The following is a 27,401-nucleotide window of genomic DNA, read 5'->3' as shown; positions in this document are numbered from 1 at the left end:
TCTCTTTGTAGTCACCAGGTGGCGCCAGCGACCCTTCTGTCAGGATTGATGGGATTAATCTTGCTGAAGCGCACAGTACGGCAGACGGGGGGGGGGGGGGGGGGGGGGTTATGGCTTGTGACACATCTGAGGAGATGGATGACCTTTTGTGCGTCTTCTGGCTGCCACCAGGATGCAGTCAGCAGAGTGCGTTCTTCAGGGACGGCGCTATCATCTCCGTGCAGCGGCACTTACCTTCGCCCACATAGGCTTCTCATTCTAATCAGACGCCAGGCATCCGAATCTCTTCCCCATCCTTTTGTATCTCGCACTGCTCCTGACCTTGCTGTGCAGCTCGTGTGGAGCAGGGGAAGCCGCAGTGGGCTGTTCATCCTCTGGGGGGCAGTATTGTTCCCTCATTCATCTTTATAAGCCAGACAGGGAGCCCAAAAACTCATCCAAGCCATATTCTTTTTGTATGTATTAGGTAACTAAGGCTGTTACCGTATGGCAAGCTGAAATTACCGACTTGTGAGGTAAATTACAGACTTGTGAGGTAAATTGCCCACAGGTGAGGTAAATTACAGACTTGTGAGGTAAATACCTCAGTAAATCATAATTCACGAAGGATAGAGCATGCGGTAAAACAAGTGAGATGTTTGGTATTTATCTCCAGCTTGGACCATTCGGTAGCTGAAGGTGGCCGTACATCAGGCGACTTAACGGCCGATTAGACCATCTGATTTTGATTATTATGATTGAATCAGATGAAAATCGCTGCTGCCAACAGGATGCCTGATTGATGATGCAACCAATATCAGGCCGAAATTGATGTATTGGTCAGACATGCTGCAAGATGTTGGGCCGACTTGCCCGATCAGGTGTGCGGCGGTAACAGCGTGCGATATCAGGATGAGTGATGCATGTGAGGGAACACCTAGCGCTGTCCCCCTTAATGTAAAATGTGCCCTGTGCAGTATATTTTACCTTTCCGTATTTGCAGCTGTCCGCAATCCGCATACATGCGCCCTACATGGTTGCCGGCACAACGTGGGCCAACAACTACGGCGACAACCATGAGGGGTGCGTGTATGCGGATTGCTGATAGAACCTGAAGCCATTGGCAGCTTAACGTCTGGGGACTACCCCTTAACCCCCCTTTAAGGACCAGTGCATTTTACATATGGGGGGGGGGGGGGGCACGTTTGGAGGGCCATGCAGCCGTATCCCTAGCAGGGATGGGCTTCCGAGTAGTTACGAGTTCGTAACTACTTGGAATTGAAATGGTAATCAAGCTTGATTACCTCAGGTGGGAATGCTGCAAACGTGGGGTTAACTTACCTATGCTATCCTATCATTTCTGCAGACACGATTTATGTGATGCGTTCCACCACTCTTCACCGCACTTCCTCCTTCTGGCTGTTATGTACACTAAAATAGGTAATATCTCTTACCCACCCTGTTTTAAAAGAACAGGCAAATGTTTGTGATTCCATTGGGAGCAGCCATCTTTTTGGTTGAAAGGAGGTGACAGGGAGCATGAGACAGAGCCAACTGTCCTGTGCCCTGAACACCCCTTCCAGCTGTGTGCGCTAGGCTTTAAATCTCAAATTCAAAATTTTAAAAAAACAAATTTGCGCCAAAACAGCAGAACAAGAACAACATCTGAAATCCCATCATGCTTTGCACAGCATCAGGGGAAAAATGCCCGGGCAGTTTTCTTCTGTGCAGCTAAAAATTAGGCCTGGGTAAGAAAAACAAAGCTCTGATGCTGTGAAATGGTTAAAGAAACACCAGGCCTTTTTAGTGCTGCTGAGTAGACTTTTAATCTGGAGGTTCACTTTTATCCTGACTGCTTTTACAATTTTCCTTGTTCAGTTATGGGGCTACTTGTCCTATACATCACAATATCACTTGTATATAAAGTATAACTTTCTGTTTCCCCTACAGCAGAGTCACCCTTTAAGTCTGCCCCTGTCTGACGTTTGTATCTCTTGTCTCCTTACAGTGGCAGGTTGGCTAGCGGCGCTGGGTCTCACAAGACGAGATTGCAGATACCGTACATGGAACAGTTCTCCATTGTCTGGCTTTCGCTGTTTGCATATGTGGTTCCTGATGAAGATGGTTGGTTGCACTGTGGGTGACGGTTTGACCTTTGCAGCCTGTTGCTTTGCAGCCGGTCGCATTCCACTACATTCACACACAAGCCGCTAATCCAATACTCCACGCTACTCACAGGCAATACTCCCGCAGTCTGCTATGACCTGCAGTGCTAATCTTTATATAGTGTTTACTCCAATAGGACTGAGGCCCTTATCTGTATACATGTAGCTGCCGACTCCTCCTCATTTCCAGGGATTGGGGGGCGGGGATTGGAGTGATTTGTTCCTGAATTTTTGAGAGGCTGATTTATCGAGACGGGTTAAAAAAAATCCAGTGTAAATGTTGAGCTGTTGCTCCCGGTAGCCAATCCTGTTTCACCTGTGAAGGAAGCGTGGATTGTGATTGGATATTGGATATGTTTGGCAATAGCCTCACTTTTTCTCCAGTCTTAATAAATTGCTCCTCTAAATTTGAATCCTGATGAACTGCTTAAAAAATCCTTCAAATTCAGTTTTATTATAGTTTACTTAGTTGCCTTATTTTTTTTTTTAATGGGCCCTGATCAATAATGTAATATGTGTTTTACTGATTTTACCGCCTTTTAGCAATCTGTGCATGTCACCACCTGCATCATAAGCTGTTACTCTGTACTGAATCTGTTAGTAAACTAGCTGCAGTGTGTGCCGATCTGTGCTACACTCATTATACAGTATGAGTTGTTACTCTGTGTCTATACAGATTGTAAACTAGCTGCAGTGTATTCTGACCCCTGCTACACTCATTATACAGTATGAGTTGGTACTCTGTGTCTATACTGATGGTAAACTAGCTGCAGTGTGTGCCGATCCCTCCTACACTTAATATACGTTATGAGTTGTTACTGTGTCTATACTGATAGTAAACTAGTTGCAGCGTATGCTGATCCCCGCCACCTCCAATACATACATTATAGGCTTTTACTACATCTAAACTGATTGTAAACTAGCCTCAGTATGTTCTGATCATAATTAGAAGAATTTGCTTATAAATGGTGCCCACAGTTTTTTGACTCTCTGCACACCTTATTGTCACTCTGCAGGTTTTCTCAGCCCTTCAGAAAACAATGAGCAGGGAGTGCAGCCGGCCATAATGCCTATTCATAGTGTAAACAACAGCGGTGACATTCTCGTATTGTACATTGGAGCTATAATCAGTAAAGCAGGTGCATTTAGATTTTGTTTCTTCATTTGAATGCCAAGCTGGTTTCTGCAGCATCTCCATGAGGATCCTCAATTGAGGTATTCTGGGTTTGCTGGACCACTTGTGATATTTGTAGTGGGGGGGTCCAGAGGCTCACTGGAAATAAAGGGGGCACAAGATCAATTTTGGGAAATTCTTTCGGGCGGCACGGGCTGCGGCAGAATGAGTTAACTTACCTAGGCCACCGCCTCTCTTAATGCACTCCATGCTGCCTTCACAGCTGAAGTTGCAGCTTAAAAAGCAGAAGTGCCATGAAGATGCAGAGTGGCATGGAGCGCATCGGCAAGGTGGTGGCCTAGGTGAGTTGGTCCCTCCTGCTACCGCCTCCCACAATGCGCTCCATGTTGCCTTCTAAGCTGAAGTTTAGAAGGCAGAAGTGTCATGAAGATGCAGAGTGGCATGGAGCACATCGGCGAGGTGGTGGCCTAGGTGAGTTACTCCCTCCTGCCACTGCCTCTCACAATGCGCTCCATGCTGCCTTCACAGCTGAAGTTTAGAAGGCAGAAGTGTCATGAAGATGCAGAGCGCCATGGAGAGCATAGGCGAGGTGGTGGCCTAGGTGAGTTACTCCCTCCTGCCACCGCCTGTAACAATGCGCTCCATGCTGCCTTCATTACTGAAGTTTAGAAGGCAGGAGTGTCATGAAGATGCAGAGTGGCATGAAGCACATCGGCAAGGCTGTGGCCTAGGTGAGTTAGTCCCTCCTGTTACCGCCTCTCACAATGCGCTCCACGCTGCCTTCGCAAGGGAAGTTGCTGTTTAGAAGGCCAAAGTGTCAGGAAGATGAAGCGACATGGAGGGCATCGGTGAGGCGGTGGCCTAGGGGATTTAACCCATTCTGCCATAGCCCACGCCGAGACAATTTCACGTTTCACAAAATTGATTTTGCTCATCCCTACTGGAGATGCTGCAGTAAAACACAAAGTTAAACTGCATTGATTGATCATTTTGGAAATGTGTTCAGAAATCCTCCATGTGGCTCCTGCAATTCAATGTCAATTCAACCAATTCAGACATCCATTTTTTCAGTGCTCTTCTAGTATAGTCTTAAAATACCTCCTGTTTTAAGAAGGCATACTTCTGTTTTGCGTAGAATTTTAGTATGTAGGCTTTTTGATCTTTCAGTCCCTTACACACTCCTTGGAGTTCTGGTTCACCATGAGCTTGCTGGGCAATCTGTAGACAGGAAAATAGGCCTCACTTACATGGGAGGGTGAAGACGGTGCATTCACTGCCTGCCAGCTGCTGCCGTCTTTCGGCTGGGCGTTTGCTAGCACTCAGTAACAGCTTTGATGAGGCAGACAACAACCATGAGCTTCCACTCCCCCATGCTGAGTTTTCATGTTATGAGGGGCACAGCGCACACCCCAGAATGGGCGGGAGATCTCACCAAAGGAGCCTCCTAAGAGATCCCTGAGGCCATTTGGTTTCTCTGTCTCCACCTGCACCCGCAGAAACACTTTTGGGTGGAGTGCAGACAATATCCTGATTTCTCCTCATGATGATGCAGCCGATGTCCCTGGAAATGTTTGTAAGGCGTCGGCAGCCATGTGTAAGATTTGTGTCTGACAGAGAAACTGTCCGTGTCGCTCCGAGCAGCTTATCAGCTATTTTTCACTTTTTTTAAAAAATTTTACCTCAATGACAGGAATGGTGTCCGTGTGCTATTTATAAACAGACTTCTGAAACTGGTGATTTTGTGAGGAGAGTTATTGGGCCTTGTCTGCTTGCTTTATTCTGAAGGAAAACATAACAGCCAATCAGATTTTTCCTTACTAAGTCTGCATAAAAAAAAAATAGCATCTGATTGGCTGTTGAGGTAACTCCTTTCCTAAAGGTGCCCATACTTTACTCAGTTTTCCACAAAGCGATGATCAACAACAGTGTGGTTGATTGACTAGTGCCCCACACACTGCAAGCAAGATCATATGCGATTCCCCTTCACTAATTGATTGGAACTATGTAATGCCTCCATGCTCTAAAAGCAAAAATCCAATGTGTGTCAATCGAAGCCAAAAATAGCTGATTCCTTCACAATTGACTGATATTTTACATCTTGCCCAATCGGGTAAATTGGTTGATTCGACCAGATATTGGCCAGTTTCCATCAATTGAGCAATATGAAACATTGTCGATTCTCCCCTGATCCGATAAAATTATTAAATCGAATGGTGGATCGAGTAGGAAAATCTAGTAATGTATGGGCATCTTTAAAGGACCACTATCATGAAATAATGTTAACCTTTATAATCCATGTGTATGCATAGTGTAGAAAGTGTACATTTGTCCCAGAGTTAACATGCAGTATAAATAATTTTTTTTCCTATTGTACTGTTTACTTTTAAATAAAATGTGTAATTTATGATAAGGTTCCAAAAACGTTTATTTTTGGTCGCAGGTCTCCAGGACCCGTCTGCTTACAGCCAGAAGCCACCTAGCTCCTCCTCCCTGCCTTTTCAGGCCTAGTCACCCCTGTCAGCCACATAGTAACCATAGTTACACGGTTCAGGTAACTGAGTGTTCCTGAATCTTCCCTGCTTCCCCTGATAGACCAACACTGACTAGGGTGTCAAGATCTCAAGGTTCCCGTTCCTTACTCGGCTTTCAGCATCGATACCTGTCTGATTTGATCTCAATGACCGAATCCGGTAGGGATCGATTCTGCAACAAGGGCTTGATCGGGTGCACAGTGGTAACAATGTTTGACTTCCCAATGGACCCCTGGCTGGTCTCCCCCCATGTGTATGTGTGCCCCACCTGGGCCTGCGGTGGGTGTTGAAGGCTCACCTGTCACGGGGGCATGACTCCTGGCCTCCTCCTGGGTCTGGCATCTTTTTGAATTGCCACCGTGAGTGCCTGTACCATATAGCACCGCGGCATGTACTGACATCACCACATGCGTCAGTGTCACGTAATACAGATGCATGGCTCGAGGTGGCAAGTCAAAAATATACTGGTCACAGGAGGCGGAGCGACAGGTTAGCATACAACACTCACCTCGGGCCCAGAAAGGACATAATTATATATGGGGGGGGGAGGCATCGGTGCTAGGATGATTTATCTGTAGTCTGTGAGCAGGCAACCGATACCTCTCCGATCAGATTCAATCTGTTGGTAGATCGAGAGATTTATGGCTACCTTTAGGGAGACTCCCTGGTGTGCGAATTGCTTTGCTGTGGTTGCCATGTGTCTGGGAGGGGCCACTTTTCAACTGTTGAGGAAATGAAGATGTAACAGGGTGACGCGGGTGAGGAGTTGGAGACCTGCTGCTAATAGTAAAGGACATTTTTTTTGCAGTGGCTAAATGTTTTTGTAACATTATTTTTAATGCACATTTTATTTTTCAAAAAGGTTGACCAATTAAATGCGTTTATTACATTGAAGGTAAAGTAGGGCTTCAAATGCAGGTGGCACTGTAGGGCTGAAACATAGCCTAAAGCTGGCCACTAACGGTCCAATTTCTAGCGAAAAATCGTTCGAGCGATCAGAAATTCTGATCGGACGAAAAATCGTTCACTACACCATCAACTAACCAATCATTGCTTCCTATCTATCACGACCACCAAGAAAATCCAAATTTTCGTTCGACGAAAATTCATTCGGGCGACATTTTTTTCACTCGTTCATAATCGATTGTGTCCACCAATGGAGATTATTTACAACCAATCCGATCAGAATTTCTGATCGCTCGAACGATTTTTCGCTAGAAATTGGACCGTTAGTGGCCAGCTTAATATTTCAAATTGTGACGCAAGAGTTGAGCGTTTGGCTGTGGAATGTTCCCACTACAGATCCCCTGCCTGACGTCTCTAATGCCTGGTACACACCATGCAATTTCCCAACAGATTTCAAGTCGATATATATCATTTCTGATCTGATTACCGATCCTTTTCTGATTGATTTTCTGATCACTCCTGTACAAAATCGATCAGAAAAATGATCGTAAATCAGATTGTACCCTCCGAACTTATCGTTTGAACCAAAAATCTGATGGGAAATTCCATGGTATGTACCAGTCGTAATGTTATTCACTGCCAGGACTGTAGCGGAAACAGTACATGGTAGGCCAGACACTCAACTATAAGTCCGTTCTGAAAATAGACATTTGTGGAATATTAAAATGTTTTATCAGGGTGGAAGATAAATTATTCAGAAGTGAGAGGTCCTCTTTGTAGCGTATTCCCTCAACGTAGAGTAGTCTGGTAATAGATTAGCGGTCGCCATCTCGTCATCGGAGTCAGCCATTTTGTTTGCCGAAGCTTCTTACAGCCAATCATTTCACTTGTAATCTGCAGTTTGGTTGACTGGAATCATTCAGTCAGTTATCTCTCCTACACCATATGACACACTGAAGGCAGCCATCTTGTGGTTGTCTGAAGATATTCAGCCAATCGGTTCGCTGGCAGCGGCCAACTTGTTTACGCAGCCAGTTGTTTTTACAGCAGAGGTTTCTACCCTACGGATTATGCCAAAAATATTTGCCAAACTGCTTTTCATCTGATAAGTGAGTGATGTCACCATCTCCTAGTGAAGAGATAGGCTACTTCCTAATATCTGTCAGTTCCACCCATAGCAAAGACCACGTGAGCTGTGATTGGTTTGTAGATGTACTTAACGAGCATTCCTTGTGTGCAATGCCACAGAGTCCCTTTAGTCCTGCCCGTGGTGGAATCTTTCTCAAGACATTGTGAGTGTTGGTGGTGGTCGGAACAGATGGTCAAGCTGTGATATTTATAGAAAAAGTGTTGATATATATAATTCTATTAAACTGTTTATTTAATTCTGAGTAATTCTATTAAATGATCCTTTAAATGAGAAGTTGTAGTGTTTTTATTTATGTATTTATGTTTGTAATAAAATATTCATGAAAATGTCAGCAGTTGGCATGGTGAATGAGATCCTGATCATTTTTGAGTTGGTGCACATTTAACGTAAATTTATGGCACTTGCAATTGGACCAATCAGGAGCAGTAGCCCATAATTCCAAGCAGCATAAAATTTGCATAAACTCACGGCCATCTTACTCACCATCCCTAGGTAGTGAGGATGTAACACACAATATTGCCTTATCGACTGGCACATAGTCTGTATGACTATGTTAAAGAGAACCAGAGACGAAGCACCCGCAAGTATTTTACCTCATAAATCAGTGGGAACATGACAGTAAACACCTAATCTGCTCTTTGTTTCATTGTTCTCTGTTTAATCTGACTGTTATCACCTCTGATAAGAAACCCCGACTGAGCATTCAGTCTGGCTTTGCCCGTAGCAAATATAAATGATTATAGCTGAGTCTGTCTTCTCTGGTGTCTTTTCAAGCCCAAGTCTGCGCCCTTGTGGCTCTGCTATAATGACTGCAATAATCATTCCCGGCAAAGCCAGATTGAATGCTCAGTCCGGGATTCTTATCACAGCTGATTAACAGACAGTTTTAGCAGTGAGGATGAAACAGAGAGCAGGGTAGGTGTTTTCTCTAATGTTCTTACTGATATATATGGTAAAATACACAAGGGTGCTTCGTCTCTGGTTCACTTTAAAGCGGGCCTGATCTCTTGCACAGGGCAGAAGGAAAACCGAGAAATGCACCCTGTATGTATTTAGAGAGTTTAGCCTGTCTAATTCACCCTCATCTGTGACTAATCACAAGTTGTAATTTGATCCCTCAGCTGTGTCAGCTAAAATCAAATATAAAGTCCAGACCAAACGCCAACATAAATCAATTTACAAAAATCAAACTTTATCAAAATTCGTCCATCTTTCACGAAGACACTACACTACTGAAAGCCAAGTTTACAATGTCATATTCTTAAAAAAAGTAGAACAAAAAAAACCAAAACCGGCTGAAAAGCAAAAAAAAAAAACACTATGCAGTCACAAAGATTTCATCTTCATTCCAGTTTGTTTTCTTAACATATCAAAATACAAAATGCAATCAGGGTGCTTTGTAACAATTCATTTCACTAACGGAAGTGCTATTTGCAATTCACAATATGTCATTTTCACAAATGGTCCTCTTTTTTTTGGGGGGGGGGGGAGGTACCGTTTATCTTTTAAAAAAAAATACTGTATGTGTTTATTTTTATACCATATGTTTTCTCTGGGTTATTTTGGTTTTTCTTGGAACTGAGCCAGTGAAATCCATTTCCTGAAATTCCGATTGGTTAAAATTCAAGCTGAATGTGTAAATGGGAAATTATGAGCATCTCAGTGGACAAGTCTAGTCGTGACCCAGAAACTGGCTGGCAGCAGGCAGGCACCACCGACATACCACAACCATAGGGTATGCCTATATCCATGTTTCAGTACAAAGTGCCTCTTTCATCTCTCTCTGCAATCCACTGCAGAATAAATAGGACTATCATGCCTTGACTGGAGATTGTCAATGAGATGCAAATAATTTTGAGTTGATGCAGCATTATGCAAATTTTGTATGCAAATGTATGCAGCTTGAAAACGAACCAATCAAATCCTGCTGAGGTAAAATTTGATTGGTGTGATTTTTCAAGCTGCATATATTTGCATGCAAAATTTGCATATAGTCCTAATTCTGTATTTACATTTTCTGTAGCACTTTTCAGAGGACATTGAAGAGTTGGTGCCACCAGTTGTCCCCTCCCAGGCGCCTGAAAAATGGAGGTACTGACTAGTAGAATACCGGTAAAGTTAAAGATATAAAATGCAATCTTTTTTTTTTTCTAATGGATATTTCTGTGCGAAGGCACTTGGCGTGCATACTGATTGTCACTCAGCGATTGGATGAGGCGTTCCTAATATGTGCGTGCAATTGCATAAGACACTACTGTGGAGCAGAGGAAGCGGGCAGGTACGGCTATGTCCAATAAAATTATCTTTAAACTTCCCACCTGAGGTATAACGGTTTCTTTACCCACCTTTGCCCATTGCATACTATTGCATACTATATTTGGGCGTCTCCTCCCATTTTGTGTAAAGGTGGTGTTGGTCATGTCCCTGGGAATGATGGGAGTTGTACGTCATGCATAGTGTTTATACACCTGTAATTTACCATCGATGAACCATCAAATGCATTCACAGATTCACTCATCCAGGCACCACGGTTATCCCTACAGCTAAGTTAAAAGCCGGGGTCTTAGTTCACAGAAGAATGCATTCTTATGCTTAGTCACCTATACTGCGCAAAAGTACCCGGGTAAACATAGGTGTCCTAATTCTGGCCCTGTAACATGCATAGTGCAGACATGCAAACATTCATTGCATCAAACCTATCAATGGATTAGGAGCACACATCCTGACGTCCTCTCCTGGGACAGATAGTGCATCTTACCAATCGCACAAGGGAGCTAACATACGGACACATTACGTTAGCTCCCTTGTGTGATTGGTAAGATGCACTATCTGTCCCAGGAGAGGACGTCAGGATGTGTGCTCCTAATCCCTAAATAGGTTTGATGCAATGAATGTTTGCATGTCTGCACTATGCATGTTACAGGGCCAGAGTTAGGACACCTATGTTTACCTGGGTATTTCTGCGCAGTATAGGTGACTAAGCATAAGAATGCATTCTTCTGTGAACTAAAACCCCGGCTATTAACTTAGCTGTAGGTAAGAGTGGTGCATGGATAAGTGCATTTGTGAATGCATTTGTTTGAACATTTGCATGCGAGTGTGCGAAGGGTTACTGATTTTTGCTAATTTTCTGGTCACACCCCCTTCAGCGTCTCCCTTTCCTTGATAATTTATTTAATGTCCTAACTAGAGGCGATGTGCCTGGATATATGTGTTTTTTTTTTTTTTTTTCATCGATGAACCATGTGAGCTAATGTTCATCATGTATGTGTGTAAATATTCATGCCTGTACATACTGTATGACTGATGCACATGGTACATCGGAAATATCTATTCCTAAACCTTACCGCTAACTTAACAAGAGCACATGATTCCCAAAATTAGACTGGCACAGACAGGGACATGACTCCATTGTGCCGCACCCCCCCCACCCCCACCATCCTGCAGAGATCTATCAACAGCCCCTCCCTTCTTTCCTTCACCGTCGTCACAGTATTTAGCTAACCGAGGGTTAGGGGGCCCCGCTCCTGTAAGTAATGCAGAGCAGCAGTGAAGTGTTATACATTACCTCCTTCTAGTGGCAGGACAGGTCCTCTTCGTTGTACAAGCACCATACAGCCAATCACGATGTGGCTTTTGTCCCTGCATGTCATGTGACAGGAACGGAAGCTGACAGGAAGGAGGTAATGTATAACACTTTGCTGCCTCTCCTCTGTATTGCACACAACAGTGGGCCTCCCTGAGATGCAGGGGGTCGCAGGGGCTTTTGAAGTTAAATGCACGTGTGCAGAGATTAGGTATACGAGACCTGGAAAAATAATAACACCAAAGGCACAATATAGTGTAGTATATAAGATTAATAGGTGGAAATACCTTATATACTCGCTTATAAGCCTAATTTTTCAGCACAGAAAATGTGCTGAAAAGTCACCCCCTTGGCTTATATGCAAGCCAGTGGAGCAGAACAGATGGTGGAGCAGGTTTTGTTACTGGCAGAGAAGTGTAAGAATCTTGCACTGCACCAGTGATCCTGCTCTTGCCAGCTGGCTCCCTGCTGTGTCCATGCTCCGCATGGTGTGCAGAGTGCGCTGCTCAAGACTACCTGTGTTCCCTGGCTTGTGGAGCGGAGTGTGCAATGATTGGGTGTTCTTCCTGTGTAGCAATCACTGTTTCTTGAGACACAGCTGTATCATCCTGTACTGGGGGCACATCTGGCTCCTGTGGAGGGGGGCTATACTGGGGGGCTTATATGCGAGTCAATCACTTTTTCCTAATTACTGAGGGAAAGGTGGCTTATATGCAAGTATATATGGTAGTTATATATAGAGTCAATGATGCTCACAATCTAGGGTTGTTGCATAACCACATACCCCTTTTCAAAGAGACTGTGGTATTCTGATATTCTTTTATCAGCCTGTTATGTACTTGGTGTGACTTTTTGTCTAGTTGGGGTTTACAAGGCACTGTGGCTAAACTAGGGAAGGTATGGGAAGTCAAGGGCCAGAGTATTGGGGTCCTATTGGACTGGGTCATGTTGACAGATTTAAAGAACTCTTGTGCCAGTATGTCACAGACGTCAAAACACACTCAGTGTATTTCCCAAAATGTGCCAAAGTTATAAATGAGATTAAAAAAAATAACCTTAACTTTCTCTCTTCTTCATGTTAAAATAGAGAACTTCCTCTGACTATAATGAATGGAATGTAAGGTTTACACTAATACTCTCATTCCTTCCAGTTTCTGATAATTGAGATGCTCTGATTCAAGATCAGGACTTTTTCAGTGATCGTCAAATGTTACATAATGAGAGGCAGTATGTTTACTGTACATGCTAAACATACTTGATACCGTTTAAAAACTAATGGGTTGCCCAGACTGTGACAACGTTAGGTGTTAGATGAGTCACCACCGCCATGCTTCAGAGTTGGGTCACTTGACCTCCTTCTTGGACTTGTAGTGAGCAGACACCACCAGGTAGGTATCCGGGTTCATGTCTTTGATGGTCGGGGACTTGTTCTGGATCGGAGAGGTTTTTCCATCTACGCGGGAAATCTGCAGCATCCGGCAGGGGTCGTGTTTCAGCAGATAGCCAGCGAAGGTCTCCCAGCCGCCTCCTACACGTACCATCACATGTTTATTGTGGAGCATCTAGGTCGAGAGAAAATATGAATGAGGGATAAATTATCATACATGTATCCCCATTCATAGGATTATAACCCAGTTCCTCTAAAATAGGTTTGCTTAGAGTTCAAACCTAGAATAAGCTGATATAGTTCTAAATGACTCCTATGCATCTTTCTTGTGTGTCTACCTTCTGTCCCTGTGCTTTCTTATTGATTGTCTAACCTTCCCCTATTTATTTATTTATTTTTTTGGTGAGACGTTTTTCTGCTTTTTCGGCAAAATTTTCCAGCGCCTTCTTGCATGTATGCATATATGCAATAGTAGTAATAAATAATGGGTATTTAGTGAACACAAACAAAAAAGGCTATATCTAAAAACAAAAACGACAACAAAAATCACAGAATTGCCTATAACTAATTTTTAAACACCCCTATCAGTGACCTATTAAATTGCACTGTGCGCAAAGGCTACTACAGTATAGACTGTCTAGAGCCCAGATAAAGGGCTGAAGCAGGCGGCAGTCTCCTCCGAAATACCAAATCTTGTTTGCATTTTTCTTTATAACTTTTTGTCAGTATTGCGCTGCAGGTGACATTGACAGGTGAAGTGCATGTTGGGTAATCAGATTGTGCAGCCAGGAAAGGTCAGCTCCTGTGCGAGGGGAGATCGAGAAGGATTCTTGCCAATGAGATCTCTGTCAGTAATTGTTCCTAAGCTCCCAGCTGAATTGCGTGGCAGCGCCCTCCGGCCTCAACACACCTCGTCATATAAATTGTCAAAATGCCATATGGATTTTATTTTCTTCATCTCTTTAAAATGACATTAGGAGGGACTTGAGGGACTGATAGATGTAATGATTCTGACTTTTACACACAGAACTCTGCATTTATTCAACATATATAATAGCTAACACAAATAATTTAAAGTGGACCTGAACTCTTGCACAGGACAGAAGGAAAACAGAGAGAAATGTACCCTGTATGTATTTAGAGAGATTTGCCTGTCTAATGCCTCATCTGTGTCTAATCACACGTGTAATTTGATCTCTCAGCTGTGTCAGCTGGCTGCCTCGGCAGAGCAGCTAATTTGTAAACACAGGATGTGAACCCTATGGCTGCTTCCATGAAAGCAGGAAGTAGACACAGATCCTGCAATAAATCTGCAGTGTAGCAGCTGTAACAAAGAAATGCTTTTCTTTGAGGCTAGCTAGGTTCACAGTGGGACGATGTGTTGTAAAGTTGCACCGCAGCATTACAACGCAACGCAACAAAATTGTGGTAACGCAGATTAACATTGCATTACTGTCGCATTAAGTAAAGCATACAGGCAATGAAAAGTATGCTGTACCTGGTAATGTGTGCGTTAAGAGGTAGCGCACTGCAGCAGTGTTACCATAATGCTACATGTTGCAATGCGATGCTAACGTTGCACTGTGAACAACGCATAGACTTTTCATTTTTGTGGTGGCTGGATGGTGTAATGGTTAAGGGCTCTGCCTCTGACGCAGGAGACCAGGGTTCGAATCTTGGCTCTGCCTGTTCAGTAAGTCAACACCTATTCAGTAGGAGACCTTCGGCAAGTCTCCCTAACACTGCTACTGCCTATAGAGCGCGCCCTAGTTGCTGCTGCTCTGGCGCTTTGAGTCCGCCAGGAGAAAAGCGCGATATAAATGTTATTTGTCTTGTCTTCATTGTAGTGCGATAAGCTCCGTTACAAGACTGTAAAGCGCACCTCCGCAACGTCCCTATGTGAACCTAGCCTCAAAGTATATTCACTCAGCTTACCCTTCTAATTAGTAGATCAGGTAAGTTTGTCAAGTTTGTATCATTGTATCATGATGGACATCTTAAGGGCCCGTTTCCACTATCGCAAATCCGCATGCGTTGCCCGCATGCTGATTCGCACAGCCAATACAAGTGAATGGGCCTGTTTCCACTTGTCAGTTTTTCTGTGCAGGATTTTTCTGCACAGCGGAGCCCTCAGAATTCGCTTGCGTGTGGAATGCAGGCGAATCGCACGCAATGTATTTAATAGGGAAATCGCATGCGTTTTCCCCATGCGTTCTTTGCCGCAAATTCGCATGCGATTTTGCATAGGTACCCACGTTAATTCACACAGGCAGTGACATGGTTAAAATCGCATTACCCTAACCTATGCGAAATCGCGGCGAAAAACGCAAGCGGAATCGCACCCGCATGCCATTTCGCCTGTGGTGATTCGCCGGTGATTCCGCAACGCAATAGTGGAAACGGGCCCTAAGTCCTGTTTTCGTTCTGCTGAGCTCAGCGGTCCAGAAAAATTGCTGCAGAACCAAAGTTGCGGTCCGTTCAGCGGATTTTGTGGAACGGATCCGTTTGAACGGACGGATGTGAACGGATCCATGACATCACACTGTGTGAGTGGTTTTGACACAATATCAGCCACACAGACCCCTGTGATGATGTATTTGAGAAAAGGTAAATATTTTTTGTGGGAATAGGGAGTATCAGCTACTGATTAAAATAAAGTTTAATACACACACACGCACGCACGCACGTACACACACACACACACACACACGTACACACACACACACACACACACACACACACACACACACACGTACACACACACACACACACACACACGTACACACACACACACACACACACACACACACACACACACACACACACACACACACACACACACACACACACACACACACACACACACACACACACACACACACACACACACACACACAGTACAGACACACACACACACAGTACAGACACACAGTACACACTACACACGTGCACAGACACACACTACACACACACGCACTACACACGTACGCACACAAACACAGCACGCACACACCCTCTCTCCCACATGTACCGGTATTGGTATTGCACCACCATCCCAGCACGTGCGCTGCTGTACAAAAGTTGAGAGCCTTTGCACTGCTGCTCGCCTGTTTAATGCTATTTATGTACCATTGAGTTTCTACAGTGAGGCCTGAGACCCACTAGAAAACGCAAAGCGCTATTGCAATTGCTAGCGATAGAATCAAAAGGCACAAGAAGGGGATGGGGAGCAGTTTGTTAATGTCTACTATTCTGATTATTACTAGCACCAATAAAGGACCAATAAAGAGCTAATACGGAGGTTGAGGGAGGGCCCTACCCTCTGGCCCAAGGGCTCCGGTGCAGTCGAGACCTCTACAACCGTCACTGCTAATCGCAATCTCTCTAGTGGAATCTGTCCCATCCATTTACATTGGCAAAACGTTTAGGGATGGCTAACGACATAGGCTTTGTAATTATTTATTAATCTCATCGCATAACCTGAAAAGTGCTGACAAAATTTCTCTTACAACCCCAGTTTCCTGTCTCTCTAAGCGGCGAATATGTATATATTTATTGGTGAAATGTAAAATCCCGTGGTGCCACAGAGCAAGGCGTGAAGCGAACACCCGAGGATTGCACACGGAGAATGCATTTCGCTTTTTTTTCATAAATAATCCACAAGTCTTCGGTCTAGGCTAGGTTGCCATGGAAACGTCTCGGTCCTCAAGGCTATGTGCCGGGAGGGTGTTAGGCGCGCTCGCTGTGCGCCGATCATGCCATTAAAGAGCTAATGCGTGTTCGAGGAGGAGATGCATGCTTGCCATTAATTAAAGTCCTGATAGACAGTCTGCAGAGATGCATGGCTCTGTGACCGGAAGGGGGGGGGGGGATCGTGGGGAAAATCAATCAGCCCTCCCTTTAGCATCTCACGCGATATTGCTGAATTACAAGCAGCTCCGTTCACCAGAGCTCGGGAGCAAATCAGAAAAAAATATCCTAGCTTTGCACAGCGCACAAAGCTATTTTTTACAGTATGTTATACAGTTATATTAAAGGATACCAGAACTGACCTCAGGAGGAAAAACAGGGGGAGCAGGCATGCACTGCAAGCTGTCCTGATGCCCACTCCTCCCCCTTTTCTCCTCCTTTGGTACCTAAATGCCCCTTCGGCAGCCTCTTATGGGTCTGGCATTAGTGCGCAGGCCCGGCTGCGTGCGTCGTACATTGCGCACCCACGTCCGTCCGTCGTGACTATGTCATGCGCAGAGGACGTTTTCGTTATTAAAAAATCGCTTCCTTTGACTTGCATTAAATGACTTGCATCCCACTGGCCATGGTTCACCACTCTGCCCACCTGTTAGAGTTTACAGCTCCTCCTATTTGGTGAGTTCAAGACTCCACCTACTGGTTTAAGTATGCAGCTCCTTCTACTTGGGGAGTTTGAGTTTACAGCTCCTTCTACTCGGTAAGTTCAAAACTCCGCCCACCTGTTTGAGTTTACAGCTCCTTCTACTCGGTAAGTTCAAAACTCCGCCCACCTGTTTGAGTTTACAGCTCCTCGTATTTGGGGAACTTACAACTCCACCCACCTGTCTGAATTCATAACTCCACCCACCTGTTGGAGTTTGTAACTAAGAGCAGCAGAGTACATACCTGTGGGCAGTCAGTAGCACTCGGCTTTTACACTTGAAAAATTAGCATGCTTTGCAATATGACCTCTGTGCTGTGTGTTTCTTATTTGCTTCCTATAAAGCCATCAGAACCTCTCATTTCAGGTTCCCCGTCTGCCCAGGGGATCAGTTTGGCCACCAAGAAATTAGTATCGCTTATAGAGGGATCACTGACAGCGCTCTCCCTTGCTTCTCTCATGACTGATGATCATTTTCAAGGGCACAGTCAAGGCTTGAATTGAAATGAGAAATGTAGTCAGTATAATAAAGAGGAAATGGATAGTCAAAAACAACGCTAAAGTGTACTTGAGCTCAGGAGAATCTCCAATGCAAATGAAAGCTATTGTTGAGCTGCCCTAGTGGCCCTGGCTTCACAAGTAATAGTATGTTTATATAGCACTGACTGACTCTTGAGTCTCACTGTGAATTCATTAGCATTGCCAGAGTGTTTGACCCTGCTGTAACTCTCTAGTGTAAACAAATGTCTTTCAGGGGAGCTGCAAAGGCACAGATAACCCATTTATAAAAATGAGTGGCAATCTGCTAATAAATCACCACATCTTTAAGGGTACCACAGCTGAAAATAAGATTGCGGCAGTGTGTGGGGGATTACAAGTAAATACCTTTAGCTCCTCCTGCCCCCCTCCGTCTGCCTCTAATATTCCTCCCGGTGTCCGGCGACTCTCTTGACCCTCCACCTGGACATACTGCGCCCTGTGTGCGCAGTATGTCCTCCCCTCTTCACTTCTGGCCAGTGCATAGCGATCGGCTCAGAAGCACGCTGATCCCTCTGCCTCCTCTGGGCTGCGTGTGCGCTCCATTACACCAAGCGTCACATGCTAATCATGTGACGCTTAGTGTAGTGGAACTGTAGTGTACTGTAGTCCAGTGTTCCCCAACCCTGTCTTCAAGGCCCACCAACAATGCATGTTTTATGAAAATCCACAGAGGTACGTAATAAGAGCTGCTGAGACACTAATTACCACACCTGTGCATGTTTGGGGTTTCCAGCAAAACATGCACTGTTGGTGGGTCTTGAGGACAGGGTTGGGGAGCTCTGCTGCAGTCTAAAGACCCATCTACACCATACAATTTGTTTGTCAGATTCGATTCAATTTGATTAGACTTAATGATTCGATTCAATCCATTGTTTTGCAATGGCAAATTGAATCGAATCCCGATCGGACATGTTGGATTGAATCGAATTGAATCAATGAATCGAATCGGACAAAAAATTGTATGGTGTAGATGGGGCTTAACTCTTAAGGTGGCCATACACTGGCCCGATTCGCGGCCGTTTCGACAGCAGATTCGATCCTGGGATCGAATCTGCTGCCAATCGTTCGCGCTAAACGCACCCGCGGGTAGGGAGCGCGTCGCTAGCGGCGGCCGATCCGATCAGGTATACATTACCTGACGCTGGCTCCCGGGCGTCTCCTCCGCATCTTCTCCGCGCTGCACCTGCTCCATCCCGGCGCTTCCTGTCACTGCAGTGACCAGGAAGTTCAAATAGAGGGCGCTCTATTTGAACTTCCTGGTCACGGAGTGACACAGGAAGCGCCGGGATGGAGCGGGTGCAGCGTGGAGAAGATGTGGAGAAGATGCCCGGGAGCCAGCATCAGGTAATGTATGCGCGGGGGGGGGGGGGGCAGGATGACAGGCGGCAGCTCCACAGATTGTGATCGGTTTCAGGCTGAAATCGATTCACAAGCTGTTTACAGTAAAGGCAGCCATACGATCCCTCTCTGACAGATGTCAGCTGGTCGATCTAATGGCAAATCGACCACTGTATGGCTACCTTTAATGATAACTAATTACAGGCCATAAAACTTGCCTGGCAGAGAAACACTGAGTGCAGGGAACAGGTAAAAATGTCAACAGTTCTAGATGGGAGCTGAAAGAAGACTGTCATTCAGCTGACAATAACAATATTAAACTGAAGTTTTTAGCTTTTAAGGACAAAGTAGGGAGATTGTAGGATAGTCCTCCTGCTTAAAGGGAACCTAAACTGAGAAGGATATGGATTTGTCCTTTTAATATAATACCAGTTGCCTGAGTCTCCTGCTGATCATGTGTCTCTAATACTTTCAGCCACAGCCCCTCAACAAGCATGCAGATCAGGTGCTCTGACTGAAGTCAGACTGGATTAGCTGCATGCCTGTTTCAGGTGTGTGATTCAGCCACTACTGCAGCCAAAGAGATCAGCAGGACTGACGGCAACTGGTATTGTTTAAAAGGAAACATCCATATGCCTCTCAGTTTAGTAAAACTAGTAGTAACTTTAGTAGAGTAGAACTAGAGATACAATTGTTTGTCTTGTCAGTTAAAAGGTGCCCATTAATGGAATAATCTCCTAAACAATCGAGCGTATGATTGATCGGATTGGGTGCAGTTCTATCGATCCTTTGATTCGTATTTTGGATTGATTATTTAAAGTGGACCTGAACTCAGAACTTCCTCTCTGCTCTGCTCTAAAAGATAAGCAACAGCATAATAACCTTTAAAGAAAAGCATTTCTTTGTTACAGCTGATTCACTGAAGACTTATTGCAGGATTTGTATCTACATCCTGCTTTCATGGAAACAGACATATTAGGGAACTTTAGCCTAAACAAACATACTGTCATCAAGTTACATTAGGTATGTTAATTAGAATATATAGGTAATATAATCTCTTACCCACCCTGTTTTAAAAGAACAGGCAAATGTTTGTGATTCATGGGGGCTGCCATCTTTGTCATGGGGGCAGCCATCTTTTTGGTTGAAAGGAGGTGACAAGGAGCAGGAGACACAGTTCCAACTGTCCTGTGTCCTGATAACCCCTCCCAGCTGCACACACTAGGCTTCAAATGTCAAATTCAAAATGTAAAAAAACAACATCAGAAATCCCATCATGCTTTGCACAGCATCAGGGGAAACTGCCCGGGCAGTTTTCTTCTGTGCAGCTAAAAATGAGGCTTGTATAAGAGAAACAAAGTTCTGATGCTGTGAAAGGCCTGGTGCACACCAAAAACCGCTAGCAGATCCGCAAAATGCTAGCAGATTTTTAAACGCCTTTTCTTCTTTTTCTGTAGCGTTTCACCTAGCATTTTGCGGTTTTGTGAAGCGTTTTTGGTGTAGTAGATTTCATGTATTGTTACAGTAAAGCTGTTACTGAACAGCTACTCTAACAAAAAACGCCTGGAAAACCGCTCTGAAGTGCCGTTTTTCAGAGCGGTTTGCGTTTTTCCTATACTTAACATTGAGGCAGAAACGCATCCGCAATCCAAAATCTGCAGCAGCCCGGGAGTATGCGTTTCTGCAAAACGCCTCCCGCTCTGGTGTGCACCACCCCATTGAGATACATTACCCTAGCGGATCCGCACCCGCAAATGGATCGCAAACCGCAGCAGAACCGCTCTGGTGTGCACTAGGCCATACTGTTAAAGAAACACCAGGCCTTTTCAGTGCTGCTGAGGAGATTTTTAGTCTGGAGGTTGACTTTAACATCCTGTGCTTTCAGATGAGCTTATGTGCCATCTCTGCCATGGCAGTCATGGGACACAGGGGAGAGATCAAATTACAACAGTGATTAGACACACATGAGGGGGAATTAGACAGGCTAAACTCTCTAAATACATACAGGGCGCATTTCTCTATGTTTCCCTTCTGTCCTGTGCAAGAGTTCAGGTCCACTTTAAAGATGTCCATTAACGGTACAATCTTCCAAACAATCTACCGTACCATTGATTGGATTGGGTTCTGTTAGTGGTGCTCATCGACGATGAACTGATTGCTCTATGGATCCTTCAATTGGTGTTTTAGAACGATTCTTTAAAGATGCCCCTTAATGGTACAATCTCCCGAATGATCGATCGTATGATTGATCGGATGCTGAACAATTGTTCCATTGATCCGAACTTCAAATTCTTTTGGTCTGTTGATGGCACCTTTAAGTGAAATCCAAAACTGTTCACATGAATTTAAATCTCGGATGGGAAGTGATGAAGGGATTGTTCCCCAAGCCTCCATTGACCAGAGTTGGGCCGAACCTCCGATTTTCGGTTCGCGAACCGGGTTCGCGAACTTTCGCGAAAGGTTCGGTTCGCGTTAAAGTTCGCGAACCGCAATAGACTTCAATGGGGATGCGAACTTTGAAAAAAAAAAATAATTATGCTGGCCACAAAAGTGATGGAAAAGATGTTTCAAGGGGTCTAACACCTGGAGGGGGGGATGGCGGAGTGGGATACATGCCAAAAGTCCCCGGGAAAAATCTGGATTTGACGCAAAGCAACGTTTTAAGGGCAGAAATCACATTGAATGCTAAATGACAGGCCTAAAGTGCTTTCAAACATCTTGCATGTGTATACATCAATCAGGTAGTGTAATTAAGGTACTGCTTCACACTGACACACCAAACTCATCGTGTAACGCACCGCAAACAGCTGTTTGTGTAGTGACGGCCGTGCTTTACTGGTGCGCACCATGGCGAGAGTGCAGGTTTTGGTGGCTTTACAGCCCATATGGTCACCTGGCTGATGTAGCTGAATGACAGAACAGTGACTGTCCAGCTGATCAAATTTGGTCTGACCACAATGAGGCAACGACCTTATTATCGTGGGTGTGCCCCCCGAGACACTCATCTAGGCGCCGGTCATTGCTCCATTGTGATACGCAAGCCCCTTCACCACGGCAAGGTAATGATCACGAAGGGGAATGGGCGCATGTACATGCCTTTTCTTTTGTTGTTGCAGCTGCCCGCAGTGCAGCCAGAAAAATTAGGCAGTCATGTACACGCACCCGAAAAATTATTACAGCGGCCGCTGCTAGCAGCGGCCTAAAAAATTCAGCAATCCGCCTGGAGTCCCGGACCCTGTTGGTGGTGGCGGAGAAGGTAGTCAAGCGGCCTGCAGGCAGACATGCTGTGTGGAGGGACTGGGAGCGACTTAGTCTTCTTGGGGCAGGCCAGGCAGCCAGTCACACGGCGTGCAGGCAGAGATGCTGTATGTGCGGGGACTGACTTAGTCTTGGGGCGGGCAGCAGCCCTCCGGGATCCATGCCTCATTCATTTTGATAAAGGTGAGGTACTTAACACTTTTGTGACTTAGGCGACTTCTCTTCTCTGTGACAATGCCTCCAGCTGCGCTGAAGGTCCTTTCTGAGAGGACGCTTGCGGCAGGGCAGGAGAGAAGTTGGATGGCAAATTGGGACAGCTCTGGCCACAGGTCAAGCCTGCGCACCCAGTAGTTCAAGGGTTCCTCATCGCTGTTCACAGCAGTGTCTACATCCACACTTAAGGCCAGGTAGTCGGCTACCTGCCGTTCCAGGCGTTGGTGGAGGGTGGATCCGGAAGGGCTACGGCGAGGCGTTGGACTAAAGAACGTCCGCATGTCCGACATCACCATGAGATCGCTGGAGCGTCCTGTCTTTGACTGCGTGGACACGGGAGGAGGATTAGTGGCAGTGGTACCTTGCTGGCGTTGTGCCGTCACATCACCCTTAAAGGCATTGTAAAGCATAGTTGACAGCTGGTTCTGCATGTGCTGCATCCTTTCCACCTTCCGGTGAGTTGGTAACAGGTCCGCCACTTTGTGCCTGTACCGAGGGTCTAGTAGTGTGGCCACCCAGTACAGCTCATTCCCCTTGAGGTTTTTTATACGGGGGTCCCTCAACAGGCAGGACAGCATAAAAGACGACATCTGCACAAAGTCGGATCCAGTACCCTCCATCTCCTCTTGCTCTTCCTCAGTGACGTCAGGTAAGTCAACCTCCTCCCCCCAGCCGCGAACAATACCACGGGAAGGTTGAGCAGCACAAGCCCCTTGCGATGCCTGCTGAGGTTGTTCTCCTGCCGCTGTCCCCTCCTCCTCCTCCTCCTCCTCCCCCAAAGAAACACCTTGCTCATCATCCTCTGAGTCTGATTCGTCTTCTGCACACGACTTCTCTTCTTCCTCCTCCTCCCCCCTCTGTGCTGCCGCAGGTGTTGAGGAAACAGCTGGGTCTGATGAAAATTGGTCCCATGCCTGTTCCTGCCGTAACGGTTCCTGGTCACGCTCATTCACAGCTTCATCCGCCACTCTACGCACAGCACGCTCCAAGAAGTAAGCGTAGGGAATTAAGTCGCTGATGGTGCCCTCACTGCGGCTCACCAGGTTGGTCACCTCCTCAAACGGCCGCATGAGCCTGCATGCATTCTCCATCAGTGTCCAGTTGTCGGGCCAGAACATCCCCATCTTCCCAGACTGTTTCATTCTACTGTAGTTGTAGAGGTAGTGGGTCACGGCTTTCTTCTGTTCTAGCAGGCGGGAGAACATGAGCAGGGTCGAGTTCCAGCGAGTCGGGCTATCGCAAATGAGGCGTCTCACCGGCATGTTGTTTTTGCGCTGAATTTCCGCAAAGCGTGCCATGGCTGTGTAAGACCGCCTCAAATGCCCACAGAACTTCCTGGCCTGCTTCAGGACATTCGCTAAGCCAGGGTACTTTGCCACAAATCTTTGAACCACTAGATTCATGACATGTGCCATGCAGGGTATGTGTGTCAGCTTCCCCATATGCAAAGCGGCAAGCAGATTGCTGCCGTTGTCGCACACCACGTTGCCTATCTCCAGGTGGTGCGGGGTCAGCCACTCATCCACCTGTTTCTTAAGAGCAGCCAGGAGAGCTGCTCCAGTGTGACTCTCCGCTTTGAGACAAGCCATGTCTAAGATGGCGTGACACCGTCGTACCTGGCATGCAGCATAGGCCCTGCGGAGCTGGGGCTGTGTAGCTGGAGAGGAGAACTGCCACTCAGCCAAGGAGGAGGAGGACAGCGAAGAGCATGTAGCAGGAGGAGAGGAGGTGGCAGGAGGCCTGCCTGCAAGCCGTGGAGGTGTCACAATTTGGTCCGCTGCGCCCTGCTTGCCATCGTTCACCACCAGGTTCACCCAATGGGCTGTGTAGGTAATGTAGCGGCCCTGCCCGTGCTTGGCAGACCAGGCATCCGTGGTCAGGTGTACCCTTGACCCAACGCTCTTCGCAAGAGATGACACCACTTGCCTCTCAACTTCACGGTGCAGTTGGGGTATGGCCTTTCTCGAAAAATAAGTGCGGCCTGGCATCTTCCACTGCGGTGTTCCGATGGCCACAAATTTACGGAAGGCCTCAGAGTCCACCAGCCGGTATGGTAACAGCTGCCGAGCTAACAGTTCCGCCACGCCAGCTGTCAGACGCCGGGCAAGGGGGTGACTGGCCGAAATTGGCTTCTTCCGCTCAAACATTTCCTTCACGGACACCTGACTGCTGCTGTGGGCAGAGGAGCAGGAACCGCTCAAGGGCAGAGGCGGAGTGGAGGAGGGTGCCTGTGAAGGTGGAAGGGAGAAAGCGGCAGAAGCAGATAATGCACCTGATGGAGGAGGAAGAGGAGAAGGAGGGTGGCTTTGCTTTTGTGTGCTGCTGCTGCTTTTGCTCAGGTGGCCATCCCATTGCTGTTTGTGCCTTTTCTCCAGGTGCCTTCGTAAGGCACTTGTCCCTACGTGAGTGTTGGCCTTTCCACGGCTCAATTTTTGTTGGCAGAGCGAACAGATGGCTTTGCTCCGATCTGAGGCACACACATGAAAAAATTTCCACACCGCTGAGCCACCCTGGGATGTGGGCACTATGGGGACCTCAGCAGCTGATGCTGAAGGGCAAGTTGGCTGGCTGTACATAGGTGGCAATACATGGTGCCGGACACTGCCACCAGCTGTTTCTGACGAAGAGCTGCCCCAGCTTCTTTCAGCAACTTCTCTCCTCCTCCTACTCTCTGACTCCCCCTCTGAACTGTCCCCCTCTTCATCTCCTCTATTGGGTACATACAGAGGATCCCTATCATCGTCATCATCGTAATCATCCTGCCCAGCTTCGCTTGCCTCAGACAAATCCAAACATGCACCAACATCAGTAGGTCCTTCATCCTCCTTACACGTTACATCCATAATGTTGCCGCGTAACTCAGACATATGAGCTGGTGAAAATTCATCTGGCTGTAACAACAATGGCTGTGCATCAGTGATTTCACCACTAAATAATTCTTGCGAAGTGTCAAATGCAGCGGAAGTGGTGCTAGTAGTAGCACTGGTGGCTGAGCAAGATGAGGTGTTCTGTGTCGCTAAATACTCAACCACGTCCTGACAATCTTGGGAGGTGATGGGACGTGCCTTCTTCCGAGCACTGTACTGTGGGCCAGGTCCACACGAAATTACATTTACACGACCTCGCGCAGACCTGCCGGGTGGCCTTCCTCTGGCTCTGCCACTACCTCTTCCTCTACCTGTTTTGTCCATATCGGGTATGCACGGAGTGGTATATCACACTGCGTGCACTCACGTAGGTAGGTGGGTTCACTTAACTGCACAGGTATGCACACTGATGCGGTGGGTTCACTGAACAGAACAGGTATACAGTGGCGGGTTCACAGAACAGGTATGCAGTGGCGGGTCCACTGAACAGAACAGGTATGCAGTGGCGGGTTCACTAAACAGAACAGGTATACAGTGGCGGTTCACTAAACAGAACAGGTATGCAGTGGCGGGTCCACTGAACAGAACAGGTATGCAGTGGCGGGTTCACTTAACTGCACAGGTATGCGCACTGATGCGGTGGGTTCACTGAACAGAACAGGTATGCAGTGGCGGGTTCACTAAACAGAACAGGTATACAGTGGCGGTTCACTAAACAGAACAGGTATGCAGTGGCGGGTCCACTGAACAGAACAGGTATGCAGTGGCGGGTTCACTTAACTGCACAGGTATGCGCACTGATGCGGTGGGTTCACTGAACAGAACAGGTATGCAGTGGCGGGTTCACTAAACAGAACAGGTATACAGTGGCGGTTCACTAAACAGAACAGGTATGCAGTGGCGGGTCCACTGAACAGAACAGGTATGCAGTGGCGGGTTCACTTAACTGCACAGGTATGCGCACTGATGCGGTGGGTTCACTGAACAGAACAGGTATGCAGTGGCGGGTTCACTAAACAGAACAGGTATACAGTGGCGGTTCACTAAACAGAACAGGTATGCAGTGGCGGGTCCACTGAACAGAACAGGTATGCAGTGGCGGGTTCACTTAACTGCACAGGTATGCAGTGGCGGGTCCACTGAACAGAACAGGTATGCAGTGGTGGGTTCACTAAACAGAACAGGTATGCAGTGGCGGGTCCACTGAACAGAACAGGTATGCAGTGGCGGGTTCACTAAACAGAACAGGTATACAGTGGCGGTTCACTAAACAGAACAGGTATGCAGTGGCGGGTCCACTGAACAGAACAGGTATGCAGTGGCGGGTTCACTAAACAGAACAGGTATGCAGTGGCGGGTCCACTGAACAGAACAGGTATGCAGTGGTGGGTTCACTAAACAGAACAGGTATGCAGTGGCGGGTCCACTGAACAGAACAGGTATACAGTGGCGGTTCACTAAACAGAACAGGTATGCAGTGGCGGGTCCACTGAACAGAACAGGTATGCAGTGGCGGGTTCACTTAACTGCACAGGTATGCGCACTGATGCGGTGGGTCCACTGAACAGAACAGGTATGCAGTGGCGGGTTCACTAAACAGAACAGGTATACAGTGGCGGTTCACTAAACAGAACAGGTATGCAGTGGCGGGTCCACTGAACAGAACAGGTATGCAGTGGCGGGTTCACTTAACTGCACAGGTATGCGCACTGATGCGGTGGGTTCACTGAACAGAACAGGTATGCAGTGGCGGGTTCACTAAACAGAACAGGTATACAGTGGCGGTTCACTAAACAGAACAGGTATGCAGTGGCGGGTCCACTGAACAGAACAGGTATGCAGTGGCGGGTTCACTTAACTGCACAGGTATGCAGTGGCGGGTCCACTGAACAGAACAGGTATGCAGTGGTGGGTTCACTAAACAGAACAGGTATGCAGTGGCGGGTCCACTGAACA

At 46.5% G+C, this 27,401-nt stretch overlaps 2 protein-coding genes across 5 annotated transcripts in view; one reads left to right on the top strand and one right to left on the bottom strand.

Annotated features, from left to right (window-relative positions):
- The window catches only part of SVIP (small VCP interacting protein), a 39,440-nt gene extending 31,301 nt beyond the window's left edge, over window positions 1-8,139 (top strand). The window contains exon 4 of the mRNA XM_068261087.1: window positions 1,988-8,139. Within this exon, the coding sequence (XP_068117188.1) occupies window positions 1,988-2,002 (15 nt within the window). The 3' untranslated portion in view covers window positions 2,003-8,139. The remainder of the gene's footprint in view (window positions 1-1,987) is intronic.
- A 4,531-nt stretch (window positions 8,140-12,670) lies between these two features.
- Window positions 12,671-27,401, bottom strand: part of GAS2 (growth arrest specific 2) — a 137,716-nt gene continuing 122,985 nt past the window's right edge. For all 4 annotated transcript variants that reach the window (XM_068261382.1, XM_068261381.1, XM_068261380.1 and 1 more), the window contains exon 8: window positions 12,671-13,014. In XM_068261382.1, coding sequence (XP_068117483.1) covers window positions 12,796-13,014 — 219 coding nt within the window. In that variant the 3' untranslated portion in view covers window positions 12,671-12,795. The remainder of the gene's footprint in view (window positions 13,015-27,401) is intronic.

Source organism: Hyperolius riggenbachi, chromosome 11 (genome assembly GCF_040937935.1).
Source record: "Hyperolius riggenbachi isolate aHypRig1 chromosome 11, aHypRig1.pri, whole genome shotgun sequence".
Classification (NCBI taxonomy): domain Eukaryota; kingdom Metazoa; phylum Chordata; class Amphibia; order Anura; family Hyperoliidae; genus Hyperolius; species Hyperolius riggenbachi.
Note: the sequence above shows the minus strand (reverse complement) of the source record. Positions and strands in the feature narration are given on the sequence as shown.